Source organism: Sinohyriopsis cumingii, chromosome 3 (assembly GCF_028554795.1).
Source record: "Sinohyriopsis cumingii isolate HCF-2022 chromosome 3, ASM2855479v2, whole genome shotgun sequence".
NCBI classification, from domain to species: domain Eukaryota; kingdom Metazoa; phylum Mollusca; class Bivalvia; order Unionida; family Unionidae; genus Sinohyriopsis; species Sinohyriopsis cumingii.
The window spans coordinates 98,079,089-98,106,268 of NC_142963.1; the positions used below are offsets into that span (position 1 = coordinate 98,079,089).

The window sequence follows — 27,180 nt, forward strand, 5'->3', positions numbered from 1 at the left end:
AATATGTCATAAAGAGTTAAAATCAGAAACACAGATTCTTTTACAAAACTAACTTAAATAAACAATTCTAAAACTATTATTTATTCAGATATAGAACAAAATATGGAGTATATGAATCGATCAGACTTTGTTTCTGAGATACATCTTTTGTACAAAGATATACCATCTGTAGCTATATATACCCTTCTGTGGATACGTCTTCCTCCTGAATCATTTTTCTTACAGCAGAATGCAGTGTTTCAGAAAGAAAAAGAAGATTTATAGTTGACGATTTATGTGACACTTTTCAAGAGTACACAGGTAGGAAATTTGATTGCCAGTTCTTTAGAAAAGTTATTATTAGTCAGCAGATATATATGACACAAAAATTAAAGATGCACATCAGTTATAATGTCGTGAACTACCTTTACATAATAAAAGATGACCTCATTTAGCTGAGAATGTGAACTCGATCAGAACAAATAAGTTTGTAAGTGACATGGATCAAGTTATTCTCTGCAAATTAGACAATGATAATAGTTTGGGATTTTGTTAGAAAATATCGGTATCTGGCCAATAAGATACATTAGCAATGATACGGCACCGTTGAGATTACTATATGTGTTGATATTCTGCATATACCTTTTAGTTTTCATATATGATAGGTATCATTATCATTACTGCAACACGATCTCATTTGATATAGAGTTAGATGTTGGTGAAATGCTTCAGCCGTTTTGGCAAATATACTTCGCCTAAGTATTGGCGGTACTCTGATCACTACTGAGTATGATCAAAAATTGATCTTCTATTAAAAGGAATTCATTTTGAAGTGGACTTATTTCCTGGTAAAAGGTAAACGTTATTACCAACTTGACTGTATTCTCTGTCTCGGTTTCATCACAAAACAAACAAATCATATATTTCTAAGGAATAACGATAAGTCAACAGTGTCTAAGAAAAAGAACCAAAGAGATCATCTTAGATTGGAAAAATAAATCCCGAACTTTAAAGGAATATCATAGTCAACATATGACATGATATATCTATAGTGGCGTATGTTTGCATGTATGTATGTACGTACGTATGTATGTATGTATGTATGTATGTATGTATGTATGTATGTATGTATTGTTTTGTATAATTAATTTGTATTATGTGATTGGTTATTGTCCGTAATTGAGGGTAGGATTTGCTCCTACCTGACTTATGTCTTTTTTTCTGTAATCAACACATAGCTATTTTTTGTATATGATTGTAAATTATATTTTAAGACAATTATTAATTGTATGTAAATTTATTTACTTGGATTTGTGTTCAGATCATTAGATTTCCTCCTACATTCATCAAGTACTTAATATTTGCCATGTTCTTTGTTAAAGTTAAGGTAAAAGACCTGATCTTGTTGATAGCTTAGAATGCTCTAGAAATGAAATTTTGACCCTCGTTCTGGGCTTCTTGTTATGTCTTATGTTTTTAATTTAATTTTGTCTACAATAGAATAACTAATTCCTATCAGAACATTTATCTGGTGGAATCAGTCTTATAGGCGTGTTCAGATAATATTTGAGAGGATTTATTTCTTAAATTATTCATTGTATATACAAAGTGCTCATATAATCTTTCGGACTAAGTCTCTAATTGGGAATTATTGTCAATTCATTTAGAGACATATAAGACTATATCAGTGTAATAAATAACGACTCTTAATATATCAACACTATTCCAGGCTATTGGTACATTAACCTATTTAAGCGTCCTGGAGCTCGAGCATTTTACATTTGATCTGGACATAACTGTAACCATTTAACTGTAAAAGAAAACTAAGTCTATGATTTGTCTAGTTATTTCGGGCCCAGATTTGTTGAGATAGGGGTGGTCATGGGGGTGACCACGGGCCAGCTAAGCCTCCCTGCAAAAAATAGCTGTTGTATTTAATGTCGACCCACCGCTCGAATAGAATTTCACTAATCGAATAAAACATTTTTAAACAATTTCAATTCTGATTATTAAGATTTAAATCTGTCATTATCCATACCAACCGTCCGGAAAATTATTGGCAAATCGATTTGAGGGGAGCTCAGATATGGTTAAATACATTTCCCCATTCTGACATCTAAATATAAAATACTAGACTGCGATCATATGTAGTCAACTTTAAAGGAAAATGGAAAAAAAAAAGATAAGAAACTTTTGAGAAGTTGAAAATAAAGTATTAATTGTGATAGAGCAATGTTGGCTTGTAGTGACTATATCAAACTGTGATAACTCACCAGAGAAAATACGTTATTTACCCTGTGGACCCGTGGTGTAAAAAAAATATATTATTTTGTTAAATAGGTACCTGCATAAAAATATGCTGAAGTAGGCTTTTTGTTTCATTTTTAATAATATGCCAGTAACATTTGCAGACGAATGTATTCACCTTTCATATTGTAGATAGCTTTTATAAGATAAAGTGTTATTATTTCTTTGCAGATCTTAAGAGCCTTCAGACATCTCAGACCTGCACTGGTGCAAATGAAGGTTGGCATTAGATCATATGTGGTTGCAGGAGTTCAATTACCGTGTTTCCGATCTCCAATTTACGTTATTTTAATTTACCTACGCCTGTTCCCATGTTCAAAGCTAAGTTTCTCTTCAGCATCAATTGATTTATATCTCAAGTCTGGAGGTATAATAATAATAATAATGATAAAAATAATCAGTGTTTTGTCTAACCCCATATACGTATTCGAGTCTAACATGTTTGGAAAAATAGTGTTGGCGACAACCCGTCAATTCCCCCATACTTTAATTTATGAACGTCCACAAACTTACTCCTGCCAATTTGCAAATTGCTTTTGCTTCTTCTTGTTTGTTTGCTCTCAATAGATCGTTTTAAGATAATCATGACAAAGGTGATCATGAATAGACGATTGAGTTAGCATTATGGCTTGATATCGATTGTATTTTAACTGGTTATTAGCCTTTGCTAGAAACAGCCATATACACCAACTATTATCCTGCTGAAACACCATGGCTGATTTACAAAAATGCGATTGATAGGAAGAGAAATTGATTCCCAGCTCTTTCGGCATAGGAACCAACACATCTGGAATTATCAGTTCTTTACAGTCATCAATACACTAATTAATTATCGGTACTATAGAGTCATCACTACACTAATTAATTCCTAGTACTCTAGAGTCATCACTACACTAATTAATTCCTAATACTTAAGAGTCATCACTAAAGTGAATAATTATCGGTGCTTCAAAGTCAACAATATATTAATTAACATCATTTGTATACATATTTGATGACATCCAAGCGATTAAAGAAATCTCAGATGCAAGAAGACTAATTTCTGTTAGATAATAACATGTATACATCATATAGCTACAATTTTTCCAATGTCATATCGACGGGAAATTTTTAGTCTAGACCATGAAACACACTAGAATAGTCATTTAGGAGTCAATAAAAATCATTTATTTGGGAGGGGGAACTTAAAAAGCGATGTTTCTTACTTTAGACCTTTTCATACTGTCAAATGATGAGGAAACCCAGTTAGAAGATACATGAGGCTGCTCGGCAACCTAATCCTGCATTTGGCGAACAATTTAGAAGAATAATGGCAGACTATGACAATCCCTTACATAAGACCATAAGATCAGGCAACAAATAATTGTTGACCATAATGTTTCTGTCAACATGATTACCAGAGTCAATTCCTCTGAGGAATATCAAATATAAACCATATTAATAGCTTTGCTAAGGTTGTTTTAACCACTTTGGCCTTCCCTAATCTGTCCAATCAAATCAAGGATCAATTTTCCAGCAAGTTATTCATGAATTAGGCATCGAATAGTTTAATTCCTCTGCGTCTTAAGTTGAAAATCAAATGGCTATGGAAATATATCAATAAACTCTGAAAAACATGATTAGGTCATATTAAGTTTATACAGAAAAGCGCTAAGACGAGGTTACTCGTTTGCTGATGTTTGCTGTAATGGAATCAGTTCAAGAATCAATAGGTTTTAATCATTTTGAACATTGTTTTGAACATACCGTCAGTTGGTCAGTGAATTTATTGGAACAGAAACTTCTTTTAAACGAATAATTAATTTTCAGTCTGGTAATAAAAAATCTGACGCTCTCGACCATACCACAAATTCTCTTCGGACCATGCACTATGGTCATTATACAGTTGACAAGAAAGCAAGTGACTCAAATGACATAAATAAGACCTCTAGGAGGAGAAAGATAAATAACTTTGCCAATAAAATGTTAAATGAATAAGTTGATAGAGATAGCCCTATTAATCATTCAGTCAATTTAGTTGTTTTCTGTCCCACATAGCGACGATTTAAATGATGGAATGCAACTGAACTGTATAGACTTTGATTTAACCATTCCTCGGAAATCAGAAACAGTGAAAGAGTCTGGACCAGAAATATTCACATTTACAGCCACAAGAAAAGATTGAACTACAACAGCTAAGGTTTTAATATGAGCACTTGTTTCCAGGTGTTCCAAGGCGGAATCTCAATAAACAATTTTTTTGGACTATGTCCATGTTTCATTTAGCACATGTTTGAACATGGCTAGAGGATGATCATATAAATGTTGGGAGACATTAAACTGTTCTCCGAGTGAAAAAGGTGTCCGCTTGTTAAAAGGCGGGAAGAAATTCTAGTGAAATTCTTAGTTTGGATTGCAAACAAAGGCCTCTTGAGGAATCTTTCTGGGTATGTGTAGAGTCCACACCCGAGGATCAGAGAGAGGGAACACACGTGGAGTGTACGTGTAATGTCTCTTGTGACGTACGTAGTTGCGTGGAGGCGCAGTGCCGGAAGGAACACATGGAAGAGAGTATCGGAAGTATCGGAATAACGGATCTGGAGTTGCCAGGAGAGCACGTTGTCAAGGGTACCGGAAGTACCAAAACAGAAAGAAGAGACGGAGAGATGAAAAACAGAATGAACACCGAAGGCAAACACTTTCATTTAAGACTTTAATTTCATATGCCGATAGTAACTGGCAACTGCGAATAGGTCATTATTTGTATTTGTTCGAAATAAATTGCGATTGAGAAATTTGTCGATGATATAGTTGAACATGTTTGATACATTTTATTAAATTATTATACCTTTCACCTGGAATTTTCTATACACCTAAACCAACGGCATTGCTGACGGGGGGGGGGGATAGAACTACATAACTATTAATTATCCACCTTCTTGTGTTAAAATTAGTACTGTAGGAAACAATAAACAAAAGTGGGGGCACGTGACAAAAAGATTTCGTTGCAAGAATTAGACCTGCAACAATCAGGCCATTTCTTTTAAAGCATTGTGAAACCCCCAACAATTAAATAAAGAGATATTACAGATTGGCAATATCTCTACGAAATACATTATCTTTAATAAATTTCAGTATGGACGATTTTAGAGAGGCTATACAGACATGGTCCACATGGTCTGTCATGCATGCACCAGATTATAAGTCAGCTAGGTCGTAAGTATTATTTTCGTTTATTGTGTGCTTATTTTATGGTAGATCGTAATATTTCTCAATTAAATAAATGGTGCTAAGTCCACCGATATGTATGTCAATTTCCAGTATTTACCTGCACAAAATAAAGACCTCTTTAATGAGCTTGAATATATTTAAAAGAATTCTACATACAACTTTTTTTTTAGCACATAAACTTTCAATATTTTACAAATTATTCCAATACCTTATTTCAAAAGCAAAAGAAGAACATATTCCAACACCGACAAGGCAATATCCATTTGAAAAAGATGTTTCAGTGTCAGTTGCTTATGTAACACCTTGCAATCAAATTGTTTTGCATCGAGTCATTTTATATTCCTAAACGATTTTGAGAACAGAACTATTATGTTCACTATATAACAGTGATAAGTGAAAGAATTGCTAATCTAGGATTCAGTATATTATTTTAACTTGGGAGAGCATTTCCCTAAATATATCACCCATATAATGAATACAACATAACGACCTACTGACCCATGATTCATTTTGGTCCCTATGAAAGGATTTCAATTGCATCAAGGCTGCTTGCTTTGTTTCTAATTTTAATTTTGTTGAATATTTCATGGCTAGAAAACCATAGCCTCTGCTGCGAATCATCGTGCTTTTAGAGAATTCAGCACGTAATGTGTTCTCTGTACGAAGTACATCACAGTGATTCAAATATTGGAGTGGAAAAGAGTTTCTACAGACACTTTCACGCAGTGTGCACGTTTCCATCGTTCCAAGTCAATACGCTATGAAAATTAACACAAAACCCTCCACTTGCATTTATGAACTTGTCGTAAGCCTTCCGATGTTACATCAGTTCTGAATCATGATTATTTTATTCAAAGTTTAAATTGTTTTCAAGTTCTTTAACCTTGAAAAGGATAGAGGGAAACTTAGCACTCTACGGTGCACACAGAGCACACAGGAAGGCAAAGGCAATGGATAATGCGCATGACATAGATTTACGTACAAAATTGCTTACGAAGTACGTTGCCGTCATCGTAAATGTCATTCATAGCGATATTACAAAGAAGTTCCCGTCCTTTGTCTCGAAGTAGGGACAGTAATCTATCTCTGTAGCATCATTTATAACGAATTACGTGTATATCAATATCTGATATATTCCGTTTCAATTAATGCTACAGCGATGTATTTTTGACCATTGCATACCACTTTGATAGTAAGAAAGAAATACTCTACAGGCGTCATATACAAAATGAATAGCTGGTGGAAGTCTTGTGTCTGAGCACAGAAGCAACTGATTTATCATATTCTGCAGTTTTCAGCTTGATGGAAAATTTACGGGGCCAATTATGTACAATTGTGAGATTGAATGCCTAAAACAGACTCTAAATATTTACAAGGAAGGATCGGAAAAATAGATCTACTCCATTTACTCAAATGAAACCCGCAAGTGGAATATGTTTACTGTGCCAGCATTTGTTATATCATCTGAACCACTGGAGGTGTTCAAATATATTTCAGGCTGCTGCATTCTAGCAATACACCACTTTCCCTAGCCATGTGAGCCGTTTTGACTTTTGACTGAATATAATCACTTAGTACGACTGCTGTCACTGCCTGGCATGAGCAGCCCCATAACATTAGATATGTTCTGCGCAGAAATAAGTTATTAAGCAGAAAAGTGCAAGAAGAAACAAAACATTATTTATGCGGAAGACTATGCGTAGGGTCATGCGGTGGAAAATAGCAAGATCGATGTACTATTCACATTCTTTTGTATCGGTTAGTTTTGACCGATGCATTTTACTCAGTGGGTCTATCATGAGGCCAGTAAAAAGTCTGACACCTGTATTCACTGCTGCCTCGTATATCTAGACTTTGTCTCCTCGAATAATATTGTCATCCTACTGAAGTATTGTAGTTTTTCTGGTCTGTTATACTACAACGCATGTGTCTGGATCATATCCACTCCAATAATAACGTCATACTGCTATAGTGTTGTAATATTCCTGGTTGTTATACATCAACACGTTTCTAGACATGATTTGGTATTCCAGTACTCTCTGACCATGGTCCACAAGAGTCGGGGGGTGCATCCGGTGATGTATCCCCGGGGTCAGAGCCGGTAAGAGGGCCCGGGCCGAGCAACACATTTCAATTTCATAATAGAACACTTTTTTTTAAAACCAGAACTTGGAGAAACTCGTGTGTTTATTACCCCAGTGCCCGTGATCGCTATCTCCAGCCCTGTGTCTGACCTTAATCTATTTGACATAGCACGAGCGTTATCTCTTACACTTGACCAACTATGGTCGTGAAATACTAATAGTTAAGATTCATAATAAACTGAAAAGTTAATTATTGAATTGAAAACAAAAATAAAAAATAATTTGCATGTGTTTTTATGTAACTAAACAGCATTGTACGACTGCTTTTGTACGTATTTACATACTTACATTTGTATTATATATATATATATATATATATATATATATATATATATATATATATATATATATATATATATATATATATATATATATAGAAGGAAAGATGCATTAACTGATTGAATTATTTGTCTCAGCTGTTTGTTATTTGCACGGTATGTATATATGTGCACTGTTTGTTTGAATGTACGTATACTTGTATGTATGTGTTCACGTACGTATATACATTCATATATCTATGTAGAGAGCAATTAGGCATTATGCAATCACGCATTGGGAAAGCATTCATTTTATTTGAGTATACTTAAATAAAGTTCTGTAATAAAGTGCCTGGATTAATTATTTATTTCAGAAACATTTCATGACCTCCGTGCAACGCCGTCATATTGTAGTTGTACCGGATCAAACAAGTTAGATTATTATTATGTGCGTAACGGTAAGCAAATTAATATTCGTTCATGAATTATGATTATTTATCTGGAACTTTCATAGATATATTCGTCTATATTTCTATCTATACTATCTACCTGTTGTTTTTACAACATACGAGCAGCAGCCAAATTTGAAACATTTTTTCGCTGTGTTGAAAACAGTTTGTTATTTGGGTAAGACTAATTCTTGTATCACAAAAATGTCTGATGTATTTATATAAGTAAATAAACACATGAATTCATGGAGATGAGTGCATCTGATGTCGATGGTACGCTGTATGGTGCAGTGCTCCCGTCATATAGTTGAAGTTGAAGCAAATGTTCTCGGTTCATTCAAGTTAATCTTTTATTTCACGACAGTTGAATAATTTTAAATACTTTATGCCATAATATTTCTCTATTTAAACAATTAATTTAATCAATGATGATAAAAGTGCCATCTTTAAAAAGGAAACAGAAGTATCTGTTTATTATTACTTGACCTTAGTTTACTTGATTGTTTCGAAAGTAGTATATAACAAACATACTGATCACACATTACATCATTTTCCAAATTATGTAATTCCATCCCGTGTGCGGATAAGAAAACGAAACGAGCACACTTTGTACTATTTTAGAAACTCTATATTCCTATTGTATTGGTACGAAAAAACTCCCAAAGGAATCACTTTTGTTTGAAAACAAAATGAAGGGGAACGCAACGCGCACACCTTGTCTAACGTATTGCTGTCTTTATTCTGTCTGATGTTTGCTTGTTTGTTTTTAACCAGTTCAATCAAAGTTATCGACGAGATTCCTCTGATCGGTTGAACAAACCTGGTGGAACGTTGAATAATAAATCCTGTCGAACATACATTTGTAATTTCTTTTTCTGTTCATATTTGGTATACATTGTATAAAATACACGTTTAGTCGCAGCATCCATTTCAAATTTGTTTATTATCATAATAAGTATTGTTTTGGGGTAAAAAAATCCAAACTGAGTCCGTTAGTTAAGTGCAGCTTAACCGTTGCAGAATACAATTTTCCCTCAGGTATGCTGTTCAAAGAAGACAATTATGTGTATCCTTTTCAGATTTCAAACTAATTGTACATAAACCTTTAAGTTGCTGTAATGCAGTGAACGATTTATTGACTGTGCAAAAGATGAAATAGAATTAAGGCTATGTTCATTATGTAACAATTGTCAATTCAAATGCAGATGTTTTGGAAAATGATGATGAAACGTAACGAAATGGAAGCCAGAAAAGAAACAGACCAATCATACAAGAAGTATTTTTTTTTTTAAAATTGGAAAGTGTGGACATTAAGAAAGCGCATGTGACAGGGTTTCTAATGAACTTGGAAAGCAATTTAGAGGAAATTATTTGAAAATCAAATTCAAAAGTGAGTGCAAAATTACTAATAGATGAAGAACCCGAACTGTTATTCCAAGAAAAGGGTTTGATAATTGCTAATATAGCTTTGGTGATAGTAATGACAATATCAACAGTTCCTGCTTCTATGCCAGATTCGATCTGAAATGCCTTTTATTCTATTCAAAACCTCGTAGACTGATTTATAAGTATTAATGCTGTATTCGTTTTTCAGGTTTAGAAATTGAATGTGTTTTATTTTGTTACATTTAAAAAAGATGGTGCATCAGTTGTCTCCGTTTCTGAGACATGGATTTGACAAATCTTTTATTTGAACGGAATAATGTGTTTGGCTGGATCGCAACTTTGTAACCATTCGTGGTATCCTTTCCATTTTAACTTCTGTTCTTATGGTTTTCAATATCATTTCAATATTATTAAACTTTATTTATATATCATATTGCTATAAGTATAGAGATACATACATTGTGATCGATAAGCATCCACTTGATATCCTACAGCTTTATTACGCACCTAAGTTTGAATATTTCCATGGCAACATTAGATTTCCATTTGCAAGCAATGATTGAAGATTTGGAATTCTGATTGTGTCACTAAATTTTAATCTGTGAGTTTTTAGCTAAATCAATAGATTTATTGAAACTTTTGATCTGTTCAAACAGGGTTATGAACATTGACGTATCCATGAATTAACTTTACCAAAACTCCTACCTATTTTTTTAAATTTTAATTAGAGTGGAATAATTTCACACTCTAGTCTTCAGTGTTCTGCTGAACCTTTCCACTGTATAGGTATGAATAAGCTGAATATTATTAAATATTGTCTTTTTCTGGCAATAGCTTTTCTCAAGTAAACCTCCTTCCCTCATCTAATTGAGGATTTTTGGACTTTTGCTCTTAGAACACTTTTCTGAAAATGTCGTGCATCTCATCCTTTATTCGTTTTTAATATTTAATTGGAAATATAATCAAATAAAAAAATTGAATTTCCTGACATCAAAATACATATTTGAAATCTTATGCATACAGTAATGTAGGGATTGATTGAGTCAATCGTTATGTTATCATTATCAAATGTTATGCGTATCACTTCGTATTTTCTTGAAATCAAATCAACATCTTTATTGTTTGATAAATTGTCTCGAAAAACAAACGAATTTCATCCAACTATGTCAACTATTATTACTTGATGTTGAGAACGTTTATTTGATATTAAACTGTAATAAGAGTGAGAACAACAAGCTTTGAAACAATATAATAATTTATTTACCTGGAAAAATTCTGTAAAAATGAAAAAATATGAACTTACGGTTTTAAGATTCAAATCCAAAAATAATCCAAGAATAATCCACGAACAAAATTGTTGAAGTTCAAAAAACAAAATGTTCTAATATTTCAAGTTCGAGTCCCGGCGAAGAATCCAAGCTGGAAGACGATGACGTATGCTTTAATCTGTAGTGTTGAAGACTACAGTTCCTTGTAGAAGCATGAAATATCAGTCCGGTTTTGGGATTTTAACAAATTTTATGACAGCTGTCTTTGATTAAGAATGTCACAAGAGCACACGTATTTTCCATGCAAAAAATAGGATTAATCTTTATGAATCAAATTAATTTGAAATAACTCCAATCCAAGTAATTTGAAATAACTACAAACAGCATAACATACACTTCAGGTGTAAGAGCCCAGCTAACAGTAATTGTCTTTTGAAACAAACATGAGATCTAAAGATCTTTTTCCTATTCGACGACAAGTGATTGTCGTTTATCCCCCTGATTAGAATAAAGAGACTGCGTCCTTAAAAGAGGATCAATATGATCAATGCCTTCTGAGTGAAAGTGACCTCATCAAAAGCCTGACCAATACATGTGTCAGCTAAAGGAATACTTTCCTTATCAGCATCATTCTCAAGAGCTTTCTTTGTCATAGCTCTGGTAACTGCATAATAATAAATCAGGGAATTCTTTTCCAATTGGATTGACTTTCAAATCCAAGCAAGGTTTATCAGTTACAAGTGGATTAACCCAAACCTTGTCTCCAGCATAGCCGTTGCCTAGTAATAAATGAATGCCTTCATCGGGTAAAACAGAGACTGTGCCGACTGTCACGGGTCCTGAGACTAAGTTTGATGACAAATTTATACAATGAATAGGAACATTAACAAAATCCGCACTTCACTCCCTGAATAAGAACACTTTCATTAAAAGAAGACTTATCAGAAAAAGGCAAAGTAACGACAATAAAAGACCCTGGGAAGCTCCTGTGTCCCTTACAATTTTAATATAGATAGGATTGGCCGAGTCAACCAAGAGTATTTGTTCTTTTTGTAACTGCATTTGTATTTCTTTCTCTCTTTCTTTATTATCTAATTACATTTGCATCTGTTTATCTTTCTCTCTTTATTGTCTCTCTCTATCTCCACTTTTTCAAATTGCAACTTTATTTGTTCTTTTTGTAATAACATTTGTTCTTTTCATTTCTTCAATTGCATCCTGTATTTTAATTCTAATTCCTTTACTTTTACGTTAGAGTTAGATACAGATTTACTAATCGAAACCATATCATTTGTATCCAAAACATTCTTTTCTACCAAATACTGAACCAAACTATTTCTTATTTCCTGTTTCGTTAAGGAAGCCCTTACAACAGAAACATCGTATTTTCTGGCAAATTTAATCAATTTATCTTTTTGAAAAGATCCAATTGTTCCTGAGTAGGATTTGAAAGAAAGATTTCCACTTTTGATGACATTTTAGAAAAAGCTTGCCGAGTTCACTAAAGATTTAAAAATCTTGGTAATTGAAATTTCAAAACACAAAGTTTCTTAAATATTCTATCCAAAATTCAAAATTACCCTTTGGACAAGCTCCCCAATTCTTATATTTATTTGCACTCTACTATATATTCAGTCAGTATATTAGAATGTTTTCTATTTGTTTCTTTCAAGCAAGAGTGGTTACTCTGGAACAAACTCGCCGTGTGCTAGGAATTTACAAGAGTGCCTGTCTAGTTCTCGTTGGTTCCTTTCACACTACTACTGGAGTTGGTAGCATATTTTCTAAAATAGCACAAAATGTGCTCGTTTTCTTCTGCTACCACAACAAGAGATGGGAATATACAAGTTGGAAAAAGTACAGTTAGCTCAGATTGTCACTTTCGAATATATTTTATTTTCTTGGTTGGAAATTGTATTAGGGATTTTAATATTCCTCCAATAATGTGCTCATAGTAACTGACAAACAAGGTGCTTTATTTTTTCAAAGTTCCAGCCTACTTATTTGTGCTTGAAAACTTTGTTTTCTTCAATCAATCATCTTATCTCAAAGAAATGCTTAAATTATTTTTCATAAGCAATGTAATGTAATTTTTTGGAACGCTTGATAAATGTTTGTTATAACATGTAGAAAAATAAGGCCAACTTCTCAACCTTTAAAGCAAATCATTATAACTGCGTATAGTCAACTTCACACGCAATAAAGTAAATCAGCGTTATTACACTGGTCAACAGTGAAATCATTACTGACTTGAAAAGGCCCTAATTTGTAGTATTTTGGTGTGCCGAACACGAATATAACCGTGAAAAATTTGTATTGGCTCTCGTTTTGAAGATATTCATATACCTCATTTTCTATGTTTCACTGTGTAAATTTCTCCAGTAGGACTGCAGCAACATCCGGAATAATGATGTAACATTGCATAATACCATCATGCTCACATCATCCACAGTTGATTGCATCATTTTCTGATGCAATGCAATACTAATGCCATGCGGCTGCTGAAGTAAGTTGACGTCAGCAGTGTACTATACATGTGTAGGCCTATTATACTAATGCCAGGCGGCTGCTGAAGCTGACGTAAGCAGTGTACTATATAAAGCCCAATCAGATAGGTTCAGCATTTAAAATATTTTAGACGTTGTGCGAGACAGTTCAAGCTACTGTTACATAAAACTTATTATTTTATCCATTTACGTACAATAAAGAACAGTAATGCCTCGAAAGTGTGTTAATACCGCGGACAATTTTTGCTATATTTATGGGGAAGTGACATTTGCCAACCAGAAGAAAAGTATCAATTCTCAAGTGAAGAAGGCATATCATCTTTACTTCGGATGCAAGGTTGGTGACCAAGACAAGCCTTGGGCTCCGCATATATGCTGTGCTACATGTACAACACAGCTTTCACAGTGGTTGAATTGCAAAAGGTCATCAATGCCGTTTGCAGTCCCAATGGTGTGGAGAGAGCCAAGCAACCACCTAAATGACTGTTACTTCTGCTTGGTTCCTCCTCTTTCCGGCGGAATAACGAAGCGAAAGAAGTCGAGAATAGTCTACCCAAACATTCCGTCTGCATTGAGACCAGTTCCACATGGTGAGGGACTTCCTATTCCAGAACCTCCAGCAGAATATTCTCTTGATTCATCTGACGAAGACAAAGGTGAGTCGACCTGTTCTTCTCCTGGTCCATCAGCATGCAGTGATCCAGATTTTCACTGTGGTGCATCATCAACCCCACACAGAATAACACAGGAAGAACTAAATGACCTGATTCGTGATTTGGACTTATCAAAGAACAAGGCAGAATTGCTAGGATCAAGACTCCAACAATGGAATCTTCTAGAAGAAGATGTCACAATTACTGCATATCGAAAGCGCCACCAGTAATTGGAGCCTTTCTTCAGAAAGGAAAGTAATCTGATATTCTGTTCCGATATTGAGGGCCTCATGAATGCTTTAAAAATCACTCATGACCCACAAGAATGGAGACTATTTGTGGACTCTTCGAAACTGAGTCTCAAGGCTGTGCTTTTGCACAATGGAAACATTCTTCCATCTATTCCAGTAGCGTATGCTGTCCACATGAAAGAGACATACGATAACTTAAGGCAGCTACTGAATTCCATTGAGTATAACAAGTACAGCTGGCACCTCTGTGGTGATTTGAAGGTAGTTGCCCTTTTAATGGGACTGCAGCAAGGATATACAAAATACATGTGTTTCTTATGCGAGTGGGATAGCCGAGCAAGGGAAATGCACTACATGAGGAAGGAATGGACTCACAGGCAGAATGTAGCCATTGGAGAGAAGAATATCCAACACCCAGCTCTGGTTGAGGCTCAGAAAATCTTGCTACCACCCCTTCACATCAAACTAGGTTTGATGAAGAACTTCGTGAAAGCCATTGACCGGACTTTGCCGGCATTCCGATACCTGCATGAAAAATTCCCTCGACTCAGCGAAGCAAAGATTAAAGAGGGAGTTTTTGTGGGTCCTCAGATTCGAGAGCTTTTCAAAGATGACCGGTTCAACAACTTGCTGGAAGGTGACGCGAAACAAGCATGGAATGCTTTTCGCCTAGTTTCTACAAACTTCCTCGGAAATGTTAGGGCAGAAAACTATAAGGAACTAGTAGAAGACATGTTGATGAAGTATAAGAAACTTGGCTGCAATATGTCTCTAAAGATTCACTTCCTTCATTCCCATTTGGATTTCTTTCCTAGCAACTGTGGTATTGTTAGTGATGAACACGGCGAACGTTTTCATCAAGATATCGCAACAATGGAACAAAGATACCAGGGAAAATGGTCCACTACAATGCTGGCTGACTACTGCTGGACACTCCTCAGAGATGCTCCCGAACAGCTGTACAAGAGACAGGCGAAGAAATCTAAGATGTAGTCAATGACTTGATTTTTTATAGGTAGGCTATTACAGTTGACCTTTTACTATTGGAATGCATTTCGTTATGTAAACATTAATTTCTTGCAGATTACAAAAAAACTAGAGCCAATTTTGCAATTTGACTGTCATATTCGTGTTCAGCACATAAAAATTGATAAGAATTGACTAATTTTATTTCAGTAACATGACTTTTGTAAAAATTTGTTGTCCAGTGTTATTATTGCGGATCTTTAAAAAGTGATGCAATAAAAACAAATACTTTAGAAATACAAATAACAATGGGAAAAATTATTTAGGTATTAATAATTAAAGCGGGATGATACGTTACCACCTAAAATTTCTCAATTTCTAAGCCAAACTATGCAGATAATTTGTGTGAACATAAAAGGCATTCTCTTCATAAATTAGGGCCTGATGGCCGAATGTCAGCCAATGCTTGGATTGTTTTCCACGCGCTTGTTTCTATTAAGGTTTACTTCTTGTATTGTGTAAAGCAAAATGAACGTATAACTCATATTGCCCATCTACCTTATGCATGTTTCATTTTTGTTTGATCACCATTGGGTATTTAGTTTTTTGTTTTCTTCCACAAAAATGAACTTTACTACTTACATTAACAAGAAGGAAAGTGCCTTTCAGCCTTTAAACGAAACTGTTGTTGATGTCGCGTTATGAAATAATTTTGTTTCGTTATAATTTTAACTTTTATAACGATGTGTCACAGATTTGATTTTGCTGATGCAATTTCTCTCAAATATTTGTTAATTTCAATGTCTATCTCTTTGGTCTTTCGTTAGCATCAAAATATATTATTTACCCCTTCCAGATCTCGCTGATAATATTCACCATTGTTGGCACGATCCCTATGAGCGTAAGTTTGTTTCGATAATACATACAATTATCCCGGCCAAAAATAGGGACTTCAACGCCGAAATGTTTCATACTTTTCATTGCTGATATTGAAGCATTAACTAAATGTCTTGAATCAAACATCAAAGAATTTCTCCGAGCTGAAAACGTTTATCAGCATATTGCATCACTGGCTTTTTAAACATTGTTTATAAAAAAAGAAATTAATTGAAAAACGATTTTTAAATCTGAATGACATTGACAATAAAATTGTGGACAAAGAAACGAACCTGTCACTTCCAAAAACGTTTCATTTCTCAATATCCAGTCAATGAAAACGGAGGAAATTATTTTTAAACAAGAAAAAAGAAGTATGTATGTATGTAGGTAGGTAGGTAGGTAGGTAGGTAGGTAACTCTAACTTTATTTCCACTTTAACATATATCTGTATATCTGCATGAATATGTGTACACACACGCACACATATACTATATAATATATATATATATATATATATATATATATATATATATATATATATATATATATATATATATATATATATATATATATATATATATATATATATATATAGATAGATAGATAGATAGATAGATAGATACATAAATCTTCTGAAATTAGATGATGGAGAGATCGGTAACAGTTTTACTCTGTGAGTAAATGTTTGCATTTCGCTTGATTTCTTTCCTGTAGAACTGTTCGAGACTTATTTCTACAGTACAGACCCCATTAATGAAGCACAGACACGATGTAAAAGCCATCACGCTGGTGAGAATTTTTTTTTTACAGTGGCGTATGTATGTATGTATGTATATTTGTATGTATGTATGCATGCATGAATATATATATATATATATATATATATATATATATATATATATATATATATATATATATATATATATATATATATATATATATATATATATAGAGAGAGAGAGAGAGAGAGAGAGAGAGAGAGAGAGAGAGAGAGAGAGAGAGGAGATGAATCAATTATATTAAAGAAACAATTATTGGACAAAAATGCTTAAGACAAAATCTAGAGTTATTCATGTACATTGCATTTGATTCTCGTCTTGTGAAAATTCACGTTTACATATATACACTTTTGGCTACATTTTAGTTGTCAAAAGGTACATGTATATTCAGTAATAAACAAATATATATCTGCTTGTACTATTTGTGCAGGGATAAAACTTTAACACTGTCGTTTTTAAGTTTCACATTATTTCAGTATGGAATTTACTTGCTGGTGTCAGTTCAGATAACTGCAGACTGGATATTGTTCTACATATCGCAGGTAATCATTGTTAATATTTGGTTACGAAGTAACACTAAAATGCCTTTTCTTGAAACTTCTTTGCCATAAGAAAAATAAGATAGTTGTATGACGAGCTAATGTCTCAGATTAAGATAGCCAGCAACTATAGTCGTGGAAGGCTTCTGTTAAAAATCAGAAATGTGTTTTACTGGCATCAAATTAGGTACAGAATCTTCCAGAGTAATTTGAACTTAATGATGTAAGTATCAACAAGACAGATATACAACATTAATTTTTGTATTTATTTAGTGCTTACCTGGTTATTCCCTTATACTTAAGTTCTTTGTGCATTCGGATAAACCAAGAGTGTTACCGATTTTACCACTCTAGGCCTACATCTGTCTCACAGAACGAAATTAAAAGACAAAATTAAATAAATAAAATTCAACAACACTTAATTTCTCTAGAATATAAAGTGAAAATTAAAAAGACACTTACAGTACTGGGGATTAGGTTCAAAATAATCTCAAATGTCTTATCACAAGTGCCACAGATTCAAATGTTCCAAATGAATTTCACTAGTATTGTATGTCCTGATACATCAGTGGTCTTGAATGTCTTGATATACCCATGATGCAATCCAGACTGACGTTGAATGAATTCACAATAATCTCTAAATAATGCGTTAATCCAGTCATGGCCGGCTTAGCAATTCCAATCAATATTTTAAATAATAGAATGCCTTGTATTCCAACGGTAAATCTCACGAACTCGTTAAAAAGGTTGTTGTTGTTATAGGATTTAACGCCATTTTTCAGCACAAGATAGGCTATACTAGGCGGCCAGTATTAATAGTGGAAGTCGAGACCGGGAAAACCCCGGAAAGAACCACCGACCCACGAGAAGCTCCTGGCAAGCTTTCTCACATATCCACATTCTCCGAGCTCGAGACTCGAACCCACGCAGGCAGAGGTGAGATGGCAGTGATCCGTAACGGAGAGCGCTTTAGACCACTCGGGCCCTCAGGGCCCCCGTAAATAGGGTAAGGCGTTGAACTTAAATCAAGTAAATATCTTGTTTTCTACTTACAAGAATGAAAACAAGCGCTCAGCTTTCAGAAACTCCATCCACTACCCTCAATCACGGACAAAACAATTAAGAACACAGTATAAATACACATAACAACTTAAGTCGAATTCATCTGCAATGCACAGACTCAGATCTGCCGTCCAATAATGCACTGAGAATGATGGATCTATGTAGACGTATTCAGTAGAATACGTCATATCAACTATGATCTGCCAGCTTATTACTCCACAGCATATCAAAGTCTATGTTGTTGGCAGTTGGACTTAACTTATAACTGAGTAAATACGGTTTTGTTGCTTACAAAACTTAAAGCTGAATTTTTTGTTTTTCTGTCGCTTATGCACTTTCAACTGAAATACCGTCTTACATTTGGTAAAGATTGCTTGTGTAAAAGTATATAAAAATAACGATGTTATTACTGTTTTTCTGTCTTGCAGTTCATTTGATTAATATCGTTATCGGAGTCTTATCTGATTAAAACATACATCTTTTTATTTAAGTATGATGTCTTTTAATTGTTTAGTTGCTGCTTTCTCTTCCTCCCTCCCAACCCTGTCTCCTTCTGAATTCAAATTGCTTATTTTTCCAAGATATATCTCCTTTTTGCTGTCACTTTTGCTTGATAAATTATGCAATATATTTTAGATAAATTTAGCAGACTGCCGAATGACTGTTCCTGTCATGCTATAAACACAGGTAATTAATAGCCTGGAGTTTTCGACATTTTTCATGCGAATGCATAATTTATTTTTATTAAGAATGATATTATATATTCTTCTTTCTAGAATTAATAAAGTAAATATAAATATATCCATATGCAGCTCTTTAATATGTGATTATAAATATTCTAATTTTGAAATGGGGGAGAGTTCAATCTTGTTTCTTCTCTCTGCCAAGTTGTGCTTTTGGTCAGCAAAAAGAGTATTTGAATTCTATCATCCTTTACTTGTAATTTCAACAAAGCTTTTTTTAGTAGAAATGTAATTTTAATCGATAACTATCAAGCATTGGCTTTTCACTTTGTTTCATCCACATGATACTCCTGTTCTGTGCATTTAATTTTAATGTGTTTGCAAGTTTCAGTTTTCCAACATTGTGCAATTTAAACGGTTGTTCTTAGTCATATCCAATGTTTCTTTTAAAAAGAAATATTCCTTATTGGAAGTTCTATTTGGAAACTGCTTCAATGGAAAGATCCATTGTTTATCCTTTAAAAGTTCTGGTTGTATATTTAGCACAGCTTTTATTTAACTGCGACTATATTCTGTAAGTTGTCGAGATCTAGACGATCTTCTTTGTCAGCCCTATATAATCAATGGAATCAAGAAGGTGCTAAAGATAGCCGCTTCAATCATTAACGTTTAAACTTGTATAAAGAACTTCATTTATTATGAAAACTTGTTTGCACACTGAAAAGTGAACTTCACAGTTTATAACCAATACACAAAATGTAGACAATACATCTGTTGACCGTGTTTGAATATTTGGAATAGTCAAACTGTGACCAATGTGACAAACATCATATTGATCCAAATCTACTTCACCTAAAGGCATCTATATTACAGGAATAAAGTAAAGCTAAAATGAAAGTAAAGCTAAGATTACCTACATGTCTATATAGTTTTATCATACACACATCGATTAATAGCATTTCATCATATTTGCTAATAACTAACTAAAGCTGTATACAATATGAAAGCATGTATTCGTTACAAAATCGATTTTAATTACATAATTAAGAAATAAATATGTTTATTAACTCAACAATGGAAACAACTGCGTGCTTAAACTTTACAATCGTTACACAGTACTTTCCTGGAACACGTGTCTGTACGTAAATGGCAGCGCCTCCCTATTTCTGTTTTGTTTAAGTGTAATTTGATGTTGTTACCAAATCCAAATGTGTCATCTTCCGTAGGGATGTATAGAACTTAACTCAGCATATATATTTTCTTTCAAAGGATACAATAAGAGGTTGAATGACCTTTTTATATAGAATTTATTCAATAAACAATAATGTATTGTGTGACATTTGTTTTCGTTTTTAGGATCCGTTTTGCAACAAGGAACATTTACAGTTACAGCGAGTATTACACCTTCAGTCTCTCTCCCGTCGGACTATTGTTTACAATACCATTCATATAAGTGTACGTGATAATAAGTTTCTATTTAGTTTATACCTTCAGCGCATATTACGAATATACTTAAGCGAATATCAGTGTAAATATCAATGTTCGTAAAAATCATATATGTGTATTACAGTTTACCGACTAGTTCTTGCTTTTTATCTTTCACATACTCTACAAAGGAAAATAAATATCAAACACAAATATTTCTTGAATGAAAACATTATTCCACTATACAACTTCTGATATTTAAATCATAAAATTATTGGGAGTTGAAACGTACAGACTTCTAATATTATCGGAGGAAACAAAATAAATTATGGTAAAGTTGGTTTAGAATACCGATACGAGTATGACTATTATTATATGCTCATTGTTGTCTCCGTCAACTTTACATTGTCAGAATCAAGCAGTATATTACGATACTAAACACACTGATATTGCACGTACGCGCACTACCTGAGTGCCTAATAATATGATGGCGTGTTATGAACTAATTTCTAAACAAGCCATGTACACTCATGTAGCAGACACTTTAGGTTTTGGTTGGTTAGATTTGGTTGTGAATTAACTAAACAAGCCGTTTCGTCTATCTAAAAGTATATATGATAAAGGATGAAAAGGTTAACAATGTAGACAAGTTCATTGAGTCAGAAACGAAACTTTCGAACAAGAACACGAATGTACGTGATATTTACAATGTCACAAACAACAAACATGCTGGACGCAGTAATAAAAAAATCTAATCATTGAAACAGTTAATCAGGAGAAATATTCGTATCATTTCGCAAATAGAATGGTTCAGACTATGACCAAGGCTCTCTAGGGTCTATAAAATGTTGGATAGAAAAGCATATTGAGGCCAAAGGCTATCGCATTTCTCTCAAAGACGAACCATTTTACAAGTCTGTCAAAATACTAAATTCGAGAAAAAATGCAGCTGAAGGTTTTGTTAGGAAACTAAGAGCCTCAGAGCCAAAAAGCCAAGACGATGCAAACAAATATTTCCGCTGCCCAAATGGGCTGTTTAAAACAGGTGCTTTGCAAGTTTCCCCGTGAAACTATTTTGATAAAATGTTAGGTTAGCTATAGAAGACACGCTGTATGGTTCGGGTCATAGCTGGGATACCTCCAACAGCGAGAAACAATTCATAGGGCATAAACATGTTTTCTGTAGCTGATAATAATAATGGTAATAATTATAATTATATTTATTTATCTTGAATGTCATCAAAATATACGTTGCTGATTGATTCTGCAAACTCGAATGACATGTCTTACAAAACCTGATACACTCCGTAACTGCATTGGAATTTTGAGTACACTTCCAGCTGAAATCCATACTCCTTACTGCAGTAAATTGACCAAAAACAACCAGTCTACGATAATCCAAAAAAAAAAAAACATAATTGAGTTGGATTAACATGAAAAGTAAATCCATCCATTCCAGACCAATGGAAAAGTTGATGCAAAAGCATTCATTCACAACATGACTCTAAATTTCAATTTTAAGTAGAAAAAGACGACAATTCTTATTGCAACTAATGTCGGGCGCGCGATGAAGTTCAAAGGTGGCTGGCTATATGCGTATTAATATTTGTCATTGTGTATTGATGAATCTAGGATTGTGTATTCATGTTTTTAATACAGCATATATTCAAATACTTCATTTCTTGTAGGGTAGTTTTTTAAAAGCCTTATGTAGATTTGAAAAATGAATATACAATAAAAAGATTACTGCTTTCGTATGGGAAAACATGAACTCGCTTTTCGGATGAATAATTCATTCCCAAAGGTCGTGTAGTAATAATGCGAAAACAATTTGTTCATATTTTCCCATGCAAGTGTAATAAACTATAATTACATTTTCAGAGCAAATTCAGATAATGCTATATATCATTTGTGGTTCACTCTTAAAAGCTCTAAAGGCCTTCGATTCCGCAAAAATCTAAGTAGAAAACATAATGTTGATTTTCAATACATATCGTAGCACACCCTCATAAGATTTCAACAAGGGCCTTTCTGTAACTTCACGACGGTTATTGTCCAAAATTGCTTCAGAGACTACATAACTTACATGGACTGACAAAACAACAGTATTTATTTCTTTACTCATCTGGCGTTCCGAATTTGTGATTTATAGTTGATATTTATTGTACTGTGCAACCGCTGCAATGAGATACACTTTGATATCTTTACAGATCTATACAATTTGGGTTTACAGCCAGATCTGTGCCTTAGTGTAAACAACAGTAAGTTCTGAGTTAAATACATCTCTTTTTGTTCTAAAAGGTTAACATGGCTACGCAGACGGTGTGTCTGTATAATGCGATCGTGTTCGTTTCTTCAATGAGATAAATTTATTTCAAACAAATGAATATCCTATTCTGAGATATAAATAACAATAATACCATGCCAACAAATACCAATAATATTTAGCATCACTTCCACAATATAAATCGTCAATTCTACGTGTGGTCGGTTCCATGTACTACAAAGATAGGAAAGCATTTTGTCAGACATCCTTTATTGTGGGTGACATTCGAAAGTTATTCTGATCACTACTATTTACCACATTATATATACACACACACACACACACACACACACACACACACACACACATATATATATATATATATATATATATATATATATATATATATATATATATATATATATATATATATATATATATATATATATATATATATATAATCATTCTCAGCAGTTGATTTAACTTAAATTTATGACGTTTTCTAAGAGTCTTATTTGATTGTAGTGTGGAGTTACCTTGCAGACATCCACAAGGAAAATGTACCATGTCTTCGGAAGGTCCTGGACTACATGAGCTGTAAGACTCGTTCATAATATAGCATCAAACATTCAACAGTTATTATAATTCAGTATTTAGGCCACAGTGAAACACACCATTATTCACGTTTATAGATGTGTACCTCAGAGTCCTGAAGTTACATCCCAAGATCGAATAGTGCCATCATTAAGTCAGTGATTTTCTTAACAAATCCCTCACCATAAATGAGTATTATGTTCATGAAATAAGGACAGTATAAATAGAAGTTATGTTCCTTGTCATTTAGATAAATGAAAATTGTATGTCTCGATTAGCAAAGCTAAAGACGTAATTAGTCTGCATTACTGTCAATCAAACCATATGTTAGCACTGTATCCGGTAACATTTTTTAAAAGTTTACGGCTTCTAAATCCATTTTGTTAAAACTTGGAAATGTTGCCAAATAGAAAATAGATATCCGATCCTTTAAATTTATATGCGTATGTGCACATGAATTGTTTGTGTTTCGCATATTTACGACTCAAAAATAGTACATTATTTAACAGAAAAATATGTTGTGCAGCTATTATGATGCCACTGACATATTTCCACTCAGACCAAAGAATACGTGATTCGTGTTCATTATCACCATTCTTACTTAGTCTTACAAAGTAAGACGAATCAAATTATATTTTTATTTTGGTGCAAAATATTACTGTCTAAATAATGGCCTTGTGTAGCATGTTGCGAAGTCAACGGATAAGAGACCAAGCGGTAACATTTTCAGGAATATCTCACACAATTAGCAGCCCATACAATCACTCTTCCGCCTATTTAAATATAATTACTTTGCTCACTTTATCCTGATGGAATCAAAATCTGACAGTGGCAAATTAACACACATTCTTTTTCCGTACAGCTGGTTGGAATGCAATAGAAGACGGGAATTGAGAAATCAGAGTTGGTTGAAGAATGTTTATTTAATGAAATGAATAAGTATATACTAATATTGAAGTACGGGTACTACACTTAAGATATTAAAAAGCCATATAAGAAGTAACTTTAGATCCAACTTCTAACATTAACCCAGACATTTAACCTCTCGGCCGTCACAAATGATACATTGAAGAATCCAAGTATATATATATATATATATATATATATATATATATATATATATATATATATATATATATATATATATATACTCAACAAACAGTACGAAATTAGTATCTAACTGGCCTGAGTGCATTCGACTCTTTAATGAGTCTTTTTCAAAGGCAAATACAGATCATAGACAAGACAAACACATAAAAACAGAAAAACGGTTATGTTTGCAAAACTTTCCATGGCTATTTATACAGGAATTAAACCTTTAACTTTATTATGTTTCAACTAGTTTATTCAAACTTGTTGCTGATGCTATAAAATATTTGCAATGACATAGAAATCGATGAGTCATAACGACATCTGTTATTTTCTGTAAATTTATGTAGGCACAAATTATATCCGGAAAAATATTTCCTTGTTGTAGTAATCATTGTAGGCTAAAACGCAAGTTTAGAGAATTATTTAAAAGAAAATGCGTCGGCTGGTAAATATAATTTTATTTGTGGATGGCTGTCTTTTTCTAATCTTCTTGGTTTAAACCGCTTGGCTTCAATGTTCTAAGCCGGCGTATCCAGTGCGATTCCTTTCCTGGTTTCGGATCTCCAGTTGGGAAGTGTCCTGCAAATTGACTACTGTACAGAATTTTCTCCGACAGACTAAATGAGACATATATTACATGCTACAAAATGTGCTAGTCTCTATCATATGTTGAAAAGTTCTACACCTTTCATTGCCACATTTTCTAGTGTGGTCATGGTTTGTGATTTTCGTTAGCTTCTCCCTGACTAGTATGTATTTGAGGTTTATGGTCTCCGGTAGTCTACTACTGGTTTGTTCAGGAGAATTAACCTGTGTGTCACGTGACTCCACGATGGGCCAGCGTTTCCGGCTAATTTTACATACTTTGGGGTTCTTCTGGATCGTACGACAGTATAAATGGTATCCGATCAACCTTTTATGTCTCTCTGTTTTAGTAGGTCTTTGGCGGTTCGTTAGTCCTTTGGGTTGCCTCCGCTATCAGTTCTTTGTCATAGCCTCCGTCAGTCAAATATTGAGATAACTCTTCAGGTCGTTTTTGGAATGTTTTATCATCGGATCAATTGCCTCGGTGCCTTGCTATATCAGATGTTCCGAATGCAGTGTTTTGGATGACAACTGTTTGGGAGACTATATCGGTAGTTATCGTTCAGTTTTCAGTAGATCTCTGTCTGGAGTTTGTTTTCCCTCAGTCTGGTTGTTGTGTCCAGGAAAACGTTGTTTGAGTTGGATGCTTCTGCCGTGAATTTTACTGAATGATGGAAGTTGTTGTTTTTTGAAATGCAATCATCCAAATTTTATCTTCTATTTTGCCACTTCATTTCTATATCATTGATGAAACTTATTCACTGGCGTGGTCAACGTTTCATTGATGCTAAAAGTTCAGACTGTATCCATCCATTCATAATATTAGCTGATGAAGGGGCCATTTTGTATCCATTGTGGTTTCATTGATTTGGAGGTAGTTTTATTCATTAATATCACCTTTATTGAGCTTTATGACTAGCTGTAGGATTTAGACTGGGATGTTAATTGGCGGTTTGTCTAAAGTTCTTATTTCTCATGCATCACTACACTCTAAAACTCACAAATATACTAGACATCACACTACCTATACCACCTAACACCCCAACGTACAATTCAACACGTTTTGTTAAGCATTTAAAAATCAACTCTTTCTATCAGAAAAAAGGAGTAGTGTAAATCAGGAACCAGATCTCACAACCATATTATCCATCACATGATCCATACCATCTATCATCCCATACACAGTCCGAAATTCTTTGTGTTGTGCCTAAAATCTATACTACTAGAATAAAATTGTAGAGTGTAAATGAAGGTTCTATACCTCACAAATATACTATCCATCACACCACCTGTACCAACCAACACCGCAAACACACAATCCAACACGTTTTGTAAACGAGGAACCAAATCTCACAACCATATTATCCATAACATGATCTATACCATCTATCATCCCATACACAGTCCGAAATTCTTTGTGTTGTGCCTAAAATCCCACAACAACAATCAAAATTTTGGGGTATTGTGCAAAAGAAGGAGATGCAATCGCATTAATAGACTATGCATCGCACTAGCTATATCATTCCACATCCCATACACACAACAGAAAACGTAATGTGTAGTGTCTAAAATCCTTCACTTACCATCAGAAGAATATGATAGTGAGTAAATGAAGGGACTAAATCTTACAAATATACTATTCATCATATCAACTATACCGTCTAACATTATTATTAAAAAGACCTAATGAATCTGAGTTCGAGTCCCGATTAAATCCAAAATGGAGGGCAATGACGTATATTGTGGTCAGCGTCATACAGATGTGTCAACAGTTCTTTGTTGAATCACAGAAAATAATAATCCAGTTTTTGAAATCTATGTAAATTTCGATAACTGTCTTTGTTCAAACATCCATTTAGAGCACACATATTTCCAGGGAAAAATAATCTCTTGGGATCC

The 27,180-nt window shown here is 33.8% G+C and overlaps 1 protein-coding gene across 4 annotated transcripts in view; it reads left to right on the forward strand.

Moving 5' to 3' along the window:
- Positions 1-27,180, forward strand: part of LOC149803363 (uncharacterized) — a 63,783-nt gene that overhangs the window by 13,265 nt on the left and 23,338 nt on the right. For 3 of the 4 annotated variants that reach the window (XM_089953068.1, XM_089953070.1, XM_089953071.1), the window contains exons 3-13: positions 226-300; positions 2,458-2,505; positions 5,401-5,481; positions 8,272-8,355; positions 16,234-16,278; positions 16,971-17,045; positions 17,512-17,577; positions 19,273-19,323; positions 20,676-20,774; positions 22,955-23,005; positions 23,536-23,607. In XM_089953068.1, the coding sequence (XP_089809194.1) occupies positions 226-300; positions 2,458-2,505; positions 5,401-5,481; positions 8,272-8,355; positions 16,234-16,278; positions 16,971-17,045; positions 17,512-17,577; positions 19,273-19,323; positions 20,676-20,774; positions 22,955-23,005; positions 23,536-23,607 (747 nt within the window). The remainder of the gene's footprint in view (positions 1-225; positions 301-2,457; positions 2,506-5,400; positions 5,482-8,271; positions 8,356-16,233; positions 16,279-16,970; positions 17,046-17,511; positions 17,578-19,272; positions 19,324-20,675; positions 20,775-22,954; positions 23,006-23,535; positions 23,608-27,180) is intronic. The other variant, XM_089953069.1, reaches the window with a different exon arrangement.